We start from the raw sequence: 10,941 nt of genomic DNA on the forward strand, positions 1-10,941 counted from the left end.
GCCTAAATAAAAAATACCTTGCGATCTTTTTTTATATTTTAAAGGATCCCGATTATCAGGTGGTTTAATAAGACACGCTACGATATTTTATCGCTGTTAATTTATTCAGCGAATGATTACCGAATCTTGTAATTTTATAATACCGATTTCTAGGTTTGTATATAACAAAACTAAAAGTCGATTTTAACATTCCTTGTAATAATAGATGTAAACCGTAGGTAGATGAATTTGTAAGCTGATTTTATGAAGGTTTTGAGTACTCTGATCTTGGTCAGTGTTGCTAGTGTCGAATTTTGAATATATAATAATTATTAGTGCTTAGTTAAATATTAAATGTTGCCATGTTGAAATAGTCTGTACGCGATTGTACTTCTATATGCGTCCCTTTTAAATTAGTATTATTATAGGGCTAATAATTAGTAGATTAGATTTTTACGTGCAGTCATTTAATACATACATTCTTGTATAGATTTTTATAACATAGTTTATAATCGTTGATGTCTTTTAATGGAACTTTTATAATTGTGTAAGCTAACGGCGAAGCACCCGTTGAACGCTCGCGCTAAGATAACTTCCATCGATGTTTCTTCAATCATTGTTGAATTAATGTCTTTTTATGCAGACGATGTTCTTCACACAGCCTAATGTAAGACGTAAGTAAGGAAATCACTGTCGAAATAATATTAAAAATGCTACATGAAATATAACTGTTCATTATTCCGGTTTTAATTATGTTCTAATTATAATTTTAAATGTAGCCGCATAAACAATAGCGAATGACGGAATAATTGTATAAAGTATTATACATTAAACTACCAAACACTGCAAATGAAATAAGTTTGCGCGCGCATCTTGAGCGCCGTTGGGAATGGATGGCTCATTGTGTTCCTGAGATTTATTTCCTTTATTTACTTACTATCATCGTCGAAAAAACGTGTAATCTTGGCGTGTTTAGCGTGTGTGAACAAAATATAATTGTGTGCTCAATGCAACAGCCAGAAGGAATCTTTAAAGCTCAAATTATTTAATAGTTTTGGTTAGCAATTAGTCGTGCGCGACCGCATGAATTTTCTCTATATACTTGTTTTTTTTTGTAATTGAAAATAAAGGTTTATGAATTAAAAGTCGTTTTTGTTGTACAGTATTTATTTTATAGTAACATAAAACACTCGTGACGTCAAAAATAAAATAATTAATCCAACTTTACATGTCCATTTAATTTATAAACTATTATATTACACATTTTATAGTGTACCTTAAAATATATTTTGTGAAAAAAATCCTAATTGCAAAGCAAATAAAAATAGAAGTGCCTACCACTTAAAAGAAAATAATTGTTGATGCGACGACTTCCTGTCAATCGTGTACGTCATAATTAAAGTGATCTACTCTACAAGGGTGCAAGTAGTGTGTGGCGATTTTCACTTCCCCCAAAAAATATTTTTAGGAGATCTGGGGCTCCACACAGATGGTCCAAGACATGACCCTCATCGGCGAGGTTGTCTGCACCCTGGATTAAGACGGTCCTGTCTAGTTTTTAAAACGAATACATAATTCGTTTCAAGCTTGGAATGGCAATAGCAAAAGCTATTTCTGGTTCATTTTTGTTGTACTCAAAGAAAATGTGACACAAATAAAAGGAAGCCGTGAGCGATCGTAAGTGTGGGAGGTGTCTTTCACCACGCTAACTTCGCTGGATATCTGGAGCCCACTCCCTAAACAAATTATTTATATATCAAACTTTAAGTTCTAATTAATTGTACGGAAGCTAGCGAGTGTGGGGTACGTCTTCAGTCGCAGCAACTCGAGTTCCGTCTGCAGCAGTACAATGCGCGTATGGTTCGTCTGTACTTCGCGGACCAGCTTGCTGCGCATCACCAGCGTCTCCAAGCTGTCGCAAAAACATATCTAAATAAAAATACTATTCTACTAAATGAATATTAGTAGTATTATTACTTACCGTTTTTTGAAAATACGTCGAATCCGAATTGGCTCTAATGGATCCTCATTCAGTTTCTTCTCTGAAACTTTCACATTTAGCGAGACTATTGATTTCTCCAAATGCTGAGCCTGAGCGTCCAGTGCATTGATTTTCACCTACATGAAAATTGATTCCAGGATATAAAACGATAAAGATTTAAAGTAATTTATTAACGGAATACGCTCGTTACCTCAATTTCTTCAACTTTACGTATTTGCTCATTGATTATCTTATTAACAGACGTTTTTGATGCTTCGATTTCTTTTTCCATACGCACGTAGTCCTGTTCGTCTGTGTAACCTAACTCTAGGTTTTTTAAATAATTTTGAAGTTCTTTAGGTACCTAAGAAATTCAAAGAATGAAATGATGAACGAAGTAATTTAGTTTTAATAAGAAATTTTCCGATGCTATCTTACCTTTAGTCTTCGATAAGATTGAAGTTCCTGCTCCATATGGCGCAATTTCATTTTCATCTGTGCGTGTTCCCATTCCTTCGACAAAATCCCTTTACGAAATTCTATCTGCTTTCTCATCATTTTCAATTTCCAGTCTCCTACTTTCTAAATATTATAATAAAAATGTTTGAAAATACTGTGATGATGATAGATTACTACTTTGATTATATTTTGCATATCTTAAGATACATTCGGTTACCAGAATAACATCGTTGACCTTCTCGATCTCATCTCGAGGTATAAGAGTAGCATCCTCGAAATCCTCAATGTGACCCGATGTGATTATCTCTACTTGTCCCGCCGGTAATACCAACTGTAATTTCAAAATTCATAAAAAACGTCGGAGACATATATTTCGATGTCGAGGTTAAGCGAGTCAGCGAATAAGTCTCGATATGTAAGTCTCGTATCAAAAAAGTTTTATCGTCGGGTGAATAGTCGGGTTCAGATCACAGGAGTCATCCGAGGCGCTTCACCTGTATGGTGTAGTTCCTGGCCACCAGCTCGGCCGCGAGGCGGTGCTGCGCCGTGTCGTCGGCGACGCGCGCGAGGCGCAGCCGCCGCGCCGCTACCGCCGCGCGCCACGCCGCCGCCGCCGCCTCGACGCACGACATCTCCTGCGCAACCGCGCGCATCTAGACCGTACAACGCCAATACTTTATATATTGTGAGGAATATTTATTATTGATTATTTTTATTGATATGTTTACGTACACGTATTTCGTTCTCGATTTTAGTTCGACGGAGTTTGCACATAGTCGCCCAGAGACCTTCGTCCATTACCGGCGGCATGTTGCTTATCTGGTCCAACTGCTCAACGCTAGTTATACATGATAACGTTAGAACGAAAGAGTAATCTTAATAATAAATATATTTTTTACCTACCCCTTAAAGAATTCGACGCAGTCTGCGTGTAAAAGTGGAGGACGGATTCCAGTTAATACAGCGTTTGCTAAGTCGTAGAGTACAACCGATATCATCGTTGCACGTTGATGCCATTTTGGCCTCTTTCTATAAAATATAGATACAAATTTAATAGCATTAACATTTTTTTACAGAATTTTTAATCATATTGACTATTTTTAAATGTTAGGCTATCGTTTTTAAGTCATCATTTCTTTGAATATAATTTTAATTAAGTCTTACTTAAAAAACTTGTAGCACTGGTCAACTATAATAGGTGAGAGATCAGAAAAGTGATTCTTAAAGGTGCGATCTAGGTATTTGTCCTTCTGCGTGAGAGCGTCGTATGCAGCCTGACACTCTTCGTTTTGTTCTTGGATCAAATGCATTTCCCGCTGAAGTACTTCTACTTCTCCTTCATATTTTCTTATGTCGCTTCTAAAAAGTTGTTAATGAAACATTTATTAAATTATGTAGTGATTAATGTAGTTAGACAAGTTACTGATTTTCTGATTGAGGTATAACGATACTATATATAATTACCTCATTTCTTCTAATTTTTCAGCCATCTCAACGCGATCCAAATTAGTTCTGCGTAATCTCATAAGATTTAAGTTTTCTTGTCCAATAACTGAGTCAACTCTTAACTTTGTTAACCACGTTTCCTTTACCTATAAATGTTACTTTAAATAGCGATCGTGTTATAACAATAGCGAAAGATTATTTATTTTGCTTACCCTTTGATTGAACTTCACAATTCCTTCATTAAGTATTTGTGATAATTTGGCATATTCCGCGTGAAGCATTTTCCTGTATTTATCACGTTCCTCGTTTCTAAATTTAACTTTTGCTTCGTAATCGAAAACTAGTCGCAAGTCATCCTCATTAAAATGTTCCGGTTCTTTCTCCAACTATATGCATATAATAATAATATTATATAATTATGATTGTTTCATACTATTACCAACCCTCATAGACTAGTAGTTTTTTTATCCGCATAAATCTTTAATATTATCATCAGCTTCGTAGATAGGTAGATTCCACTCGAGAATCATATTTTTCAGTACAAAATATAAAATTGATGCATATTTTTGAAAGTCACTGACCATGCAGAGCGGCATAGGAATGGGTTTCTTGATCTCCTCGTGCCAGAGTTTTTCGAGTACACCGTCCATCATATACATGAGAGCTCGTTCACGAAAATCGTCCGGAGGTCGCGGTTCCGGCGGCGGAATCACCACCTGGCTTGGACTTATGTACGGCTCGATACTGCACTAGAACCGATTATCTTGACTTTAGAGTACTAACCACTTCAAACAGCGATTATATTCGAAAACTAACAGAATCGTTAATAGCAGTATGTTTTCTTTAAAAAATAGTTAAAACTATGAATTATTTAGAATGATTTGATAATTAAATGACCGTACTTCCTCGGGATCCACTTTAATAAGTCGGTGTGGTTGTTCTTCCTGTTGCCACTCGGGATCACGAATTTGTATAGTCAAATGATGAAAACTTCCACGTAAGTCAGATAGTTTATTTAGTTCTGTTAATGAATAATAATATTATTAACGGAATTTGAATTTTAAGTTATATGTTAGTATTATAGGAATTCGGAAAGCTCACCATCAATTATAAAACGAAGACGAGCATTCCTTTCATCTACAAGACCAATCTCACGCTTCTTTTGATTCATTAACTCGTCGAATTCTTTATTGAACCACAGTCGCATATTCTGAACGTTTAACTGATAAAGAAAGTATCATCATCAAGAAAAGCAATATAAAGCAATCCCAAAAACGTTACAAGCAAATAAATACTTATTGGATAAATACTTTAACAATATGCTGCAACCAGTTCATTTGTAGGAAGCTGTAGGCCATTGTTTGCGGGATCATAAATGTTGGTATCTGAATAAACCGGTGTGCGTTAGAGCCGGAGAGAACATAGGGTTCGCCCTCCAGCGACTCGTCTGGTTCTACAGTCTCTGCAATGAGCTGGCTCTCAGTACTTTTACGACCTTCTTTCACCGATAACATTGATTGAGGACCCATCCTGATTTGGACAATAGAAAATTAAGTTACGGCATTCGACAAAATAATGGTTAAATAGTAAAATTAAATTAGATTTATTAGTGATTATAAAAAAAAACAATCAGTTACTGTGCTTGATTTTCTTCTATGCTTAATCCCTCAGTGTGTTCTTCCCATGGTCGAAACAAGTTAGCATCACATTCCATCTCAATGCTACGTAATGCTTCGATCTGTTGTAACTCAGGCCATTTATCTCGTTGCGTCGGAAGAACTGCATAGTTCTCTACCTGTGATTAATTGAATTTACAAATTTAACTCATATAAATTGTAAATACTTTTGGATTTCAAGTTAAGTATAGACACTGTTCATGAAGCTTGGAATGAGTTATTTAACTATAATAAGAAAAGGATATATACTTGATAATGACTGAATATGGCGAATAGTTTGACTCTCGGAGTTAGCATGGTATCCCAACATTGTGACTTGATCCACGCTGTCACTTTATCCTGTGCACGGATACGTGCTTCTGTCACAAGACGAATTTGTTCACGCTCTTTTTCTGCCTGTAATTTCACATTATTAAATTTGGCCTAATCAAACATTTACTACTAGGATACTTGTTCTTGTCGTTAATTTTACCAGTTTTATGCGCTCTTTCTTGTGTTCAAGGTGTAAGTTAAACTCAGACAATGAAAGTTGGTGCAAAGGACGTTCTGCGAGATTCTCCTCGAGGAGTTCTACAAGCCGCGACTGTACCGTCTCTAGTGACCGAACCACATCTTCACGTTGCTTTTTGTAATCCATAGCTTCTTCTTTTACTTTCTTGTCCTCCTGCAGATCCAAGTAGTTTTCTAGAATTTTTGACGATTTATTGATTTTATTTTTAATAAGAATTTAGCCAATAATTTAATTTCTTTCGATAAAATTTAAAAAACTAAAAACTCACTATCATTTTTGTCGATGATAGTAATAGTATTTGTGCTTTCGTCAAAAAGATTTACGTCGGGTGGAGTATGCTGTAGTTCACGCCTTTCTGATTTGATCTTGCGAAGGAAATGTACCGCAAAAGTTTTGTTATTGGCGAGGGAAACGATGAACCGATTCTCTGCATCTATAACAGCTTGTTCGACACTAGACTCATACCGATGAGTTACTATTAGTTGCAATTCTGTCATAGGAAAACATATGCGTTATGTACAAATTGAAAGTATCAATGCCATTATAGTAGTTACCTGAACTAAGTTACAGAAAAATAATAAAAAAATACCAAATTCCTCAAAAACGTTTGGTAGCCGAAGTATAACAGTTCCATCGGCGCCATATGTAAGAAGAGCGCCATTGTTGAAAAAAGCTTGAAAATGTTTTAAATGATGTCCGGTCTCGACCACTGGCCCCATTTTCACAGATACCGTTATACCTTTCTGTTAGAAGATGGAATTAAATGTACTAACTGACCTTATTAAAGAAATATTCAAGCAAACACAAAAATCAATACAAATGATAATATTATCATCATATCAAATTTAAGGTGCATAATATAACTATAACACACAACTGAGACTTTTGAATGGTTAACTCACGTCCCCAGAGAGTCGTAACACGTGCATCTGCGACGACATGTGAGGAACTGCAAGAGCTGTATCCCGCGTGTGAAGAGGCACTAGCTGCGCATAAGGACCTGCCATCTTGCCCGCAAACTTATTATCCTTGCCCGTCACCGCGTTTATGCATATTATACGCTCGCCTTTTGTAAAAACAAAAATTCTATAAAACGTCATTTTTTCTTACAAATTTGATGATAGGATGTTACTATATATACCTATTGCGTATTTATCTGAGAATAGAACGAGGCTGAATACTCGGATTGATTCTCCTACCTTCATAAGATAACAGTCAGCAAGCCCTCGACCCAACTCTGTATATCGAATTAGGGTAAGCTTGTAATCTTCTGTTAACTGTTAAACAAAATTGATTTATATAAATAAATATGTAATTATTTTGTTATAAACTTTAATTATTTAGATAAGTTTACCTTTAGAATAAATATGTGACCCGCGGACATAGCAGCGGCGACTAATTCTCTTCCCGTCCTTGAAAATACAACTCGTGAAACGATTTGGTGTGTTAAGCACATACTGCCGACATTTTGTAGGCTCTCTTCTGGGCTATATGTAAAGAGAGCCATCCCATAATTATGGCCAACTTCACCATAAATTATCAACAGTGGATCAACCGGACTGGTTTCAAAAGATATATCATCTCCCTTTACGTATTTGACAAGTACCTTAAATTAATTAAAATTAGGCTTTTACGCATAAAAATAATTTAGTCAAAATGAAATTAATTCATAAAACTTACTAATTTTGCAGTTACCACTTCGTATAGACAAAGAACGCCTACATTATTCATTGTTGCGATGTGAGTATAACTTGGAGCGATCAACTGGATTTTCTTAATATTTCTGCAATATAATTAAAACAATTTATTGAGCACCTAGAAATTAGAACGATGACAAATTATCAAAAAGTACCTTTATTGTAAAATACCTTTGTTTAAAAGTAAAAAGCTTAACTTCGATCTTCTCTTCTGATTCGGCAATAATTTTATAAACAAAACCTTTCCTCGTCCACATAATAGCGACGTCTGAGGAAGAGTTGGACACCAGACGTACCACTTCATCGTCAGTAATGTACTTCCAAGCAACTTGCCATTTATGTTCAACTTTTTTGAGAAACTTTGTAAAGCATAACAACTTATTAGTAATAATAAAATTTATATTAATAATATTTATGAGATGTCTGTGTGATATATATATTAAATATTATTACAACCTTACTGCCTACGGCTTCGCTTTCTAATAGAGATAGATTGCAATAATTGTTTATAAGTAGTTAGCTTTCGAAGAAACTATGTTTTTTCAGAATAAAGTTTGTTCGAAATGAAGTTTTTCGTAGCATGTGAGCTATGAGAACCTTCGTTTCAAAATTCTCCCCCGGTATGAGTAATAAAGCGTTGTTTTGCTTCCGTTACTATTGTTAGCATTTAGGATTTACCCTATTCCAATCGAAGAACGAGTAATATTCTAAATCAATAAATGTGATAGATTTTTTAGTTAAGAACATTACTGAAGAAAATTACTTGACTTTACTCCTGAGATTAATAGACTATAAGATATGATTATAAGTAAGGAATTAGATAATATTTGATGATTTAAAGTCAATATGTTTACGAGTTTTAATATATAATCCGCATGTGATCAGAATGAGAATGCTACTTTTAGAATTGATGCCTCAACAATGAGGTACAATTACGGAAATAAAGCTACTTACTTTAAATCAAACATATTTATCCTCTTTATTGCCCATCCTGTGAGTGATAAGAAGAATACGTGCCTACCATATTTGAGCTTCTTTACTATACTAAAGTTTATTTTAAATACAAAATCCAAAAATCTGGTTATAATGGGCTGGTGGTTTATGAGTCAGTCAATGACTTTTCTTATGTATTTTTGAATTAACAAACCACGTACCCGGATGCACGAATCAGGACCGTAGATCAAAATGCCATTGCCAAATGAACACATACAAGGCTTATGAGTGCCTTTTAGGTTTTCTGACCATTCCAAGTTTGTGACCATACCTATTCCATCAGACAGCAGCTAAAAATAAAAAAAATCGTGATATTAAATCGCCATTGATCATATTATTATTATTTCATTTTATACCTACACTATAGAGATTGGCTTCGTCATCAATGGCATATAATTGTCCTTCATTACTCCAGCACACATTGACGAGTTTAGGGTCAGGCACGTCCCATCCTGTCACTTCTTCCTTATTACGTTTAAGCATCAAGCAACGCTTATAACATTGTGCCACCTCCCAAACGGTGAGACCTTCGCCCCAGCATTGGCATAACAGCATATGTGTACGGCTGGCCCTAAAAAATACTTTGCGATTGTATTTATTTATTCGTCAAGAAAATCTTTGAATGGAACAATATGATTTCACAGGGATATGATATCAAGACCTTAAGAGATTCTCATTTTTTAAAATTTATAAATAACTGCAGCTGGGCTCTTTTTTTCTGACAGGCCTATTATTTAGTTATTTTTTTGTGTTTAAATTTCTAGCTAAAATTATTTTATTATTTTTGGAGAAAGTTATATAATATAGTTTATCCCATATACATAAATATGTTACATAAAGAAATAAAATATACCTATGTATAAGTCATCGGTTTCGAGGCTTTTTAAATTGACATTGTGAAGATTATTATTTTTTATATATCTGCAATGATTTTTTAAAAAAAAAAACGGCATAGCTCACATGTAAATCTGACTTCGTCGCACTACCCCGGTAGGAATCGAAACCAGTCGCTGAAGAGTTCGCCAACTCCACACTGATATGAGATAGTTGGGAAAACCGCTAAAGGCCGCGATCAAGTCAGACTCCATCATGCAGAGGCCTTTGTATCGATTTACGTCGCTGTCTAATTTTAGAAACACACATTATAAATAGGGAACTATTTACTTATAACTATAAATTTAAATATTTAACATACAGACTTTACCTTTCAATTCTGCTAATATATGAAAAACTGGGTAGTTTACAACAAAAATTCGAGGATTTTTTGTTTTTTCAGCAAACGCAAAAAGATGGGACCTGTGACCTAAGATTAAATTATAGATACATTTAGATTATTTGTTTGTCGATATCAAATACCAATAATATTTTTAAGCTCTACCTACCTGTTACAACATCGACGCCATCTCCCTTATTCTTTTCATTAGCAACATATACTAACTCAGTATTCGTTTTTAAATTTAAGAAAATTATGTAAATATCGTGAGCTACTGCGATGACATCTCTTCCAACAAAAGTCATACTATTCAGCTTTTGCGGTATCGCCCATCTACATTGAAAATTTATATATTTTATATTACCCTACATAAAATTAATATTATTATCAGTTTTAAGATGGTAAATATTTTATTTTATTTATAATTGTGGGTTTTAATAGTTCGCTAAATTTAAATAATTATTTTATATACCTCACATTGGGTTTATAAGTTTCATCTTGTAGTGCATCGCCATCACTTTCAGAAGTTCCGACCATAATTATCTTAATACAATTTGTTATTTATTCTAAATCTAGTCGTCAATTTGTATTTACTCTTTATATGGAGTAGCTAAGTAAAAATTACGATGTTATGTATCTATGACGCCATTATAAATAAAGAGATCTAGTTGCATAGCAACAACAAAAAAAAGATATTAAAAACATTTTTATATCTGTTATGAGTTTGATATTAATATTTATATGATATGTTCATATATTGCAATAAAATAGTTTTGTGAAAACGTTACATAGAGTTAGTTAAAAAAATTGTTATTACATTATTTACACTATTATTGTGTTCACCGTTTGTCAAATCACAAAACTTTACCAAATACAAGTCTTTTCAAATTTTTTTAGTAGAGTTGACTGTGTAGTAGTAGTAGTAGATGCATCCTGCTCTTAGCTCGCTAAAAGGGCATTGCATTTGGAAAATGTATGAATAAAGT

General features: G+C 34.2%; 1 protein-coding gene across 1 annotated transcript; it reads right to left on the bottom strand.

Moving 5' to 3' along the window:
* Positions 1-1,574: 1,574 nt before the first annotated feature.
* On the bottom strand, positions 1,575-10,492 carry LOC113395807 (cilia- and flagella-associated protein 43). Its single transcript, XM_026633499.2, has 31 exons — positions 10,428-10,492; positions 10,125-10,288; positions 9,947-10,045; positions 9,703-9,865; positions 9,103-9,313; positions 8,904-9,032; positions 7,921-8,108; positions 7,733-7,835; positions 7,407-7,658; positions 7,194-7,329; positions 6,955-7,118; positions 6,642-6,795; positions 6,321-6,542; positions 6,014-6,225; positions 5,791-5,937; positions 5,503-5,660; positions 5,176-5,395; positions 4,967-5,087; positions 4,768-4,886; positions 4,447-4,614; positions 4,078-4,251; positions 3,884-4,011; positions 3,584-3,778; positions 3,323-3,448; positions 3,152-3,257; positions 2,914-3,072; positions 2,637-2,750; positions 2,399-2,542; positions 2,172-2,324; positions 1,961-2,097; positions 1,575-1,891 (listed from the first exon to the last, which is right to left on the bottom strand). Exons 1-31 carry the CDS (start codon positions 10,490-10,492, stop codon positions 1,750-1,752), a joined length of 4,773 nt encoding a protein of 1,590 aa, XP_026489284.2. The 3' UTR covers positions 1,575-1,749.
* Between the last annotated feature and the right edge of the window lie 449 nt (positions 10,493-10,941).

The sequence above is a fragment of the Vanessa tameamea genome, chromosome 4 (genome assembly GCF_037043105.1).
Source record: "Vanessa tameamea isolate UH-Manoa-2023 chromosome 4, ilVanTame1 primary haplotype, whole genome shotgun sequence".
In the NCBI taxonomy this organism is placed as follows: Eukaryota; Metazoa; Arthropoda; class Insecta; order Lepidoptera; family Nymphalidae; genus Vanessa; species Vanessa tameamea.

Excerpts from the sequence above, each read along its gene's own strand:
- LOC113395807 (XM_026633499.2), bottom strand. The coding sequence starts at position 10,492 with ATGGTCGGAACTTCTGAAAGTGATGGCGATGCACTACAAGATGAAACT. Across the intron at positions 9,033-9,102 it reads ACGAAGCCAATCTCTATAGT|CTGCTGTCTGATGGAATAGG; the intron begins GTAGGTATAAAA and ends TTTTATTTTTAG. Across the intron at positions 7,836-7,920 it reads CTTTTTACTTTTAAACAAAG|AAATATTAAGAAAATCCAGT; the intron begins GTATTTTACAAT and ends ATTATATTGCAG.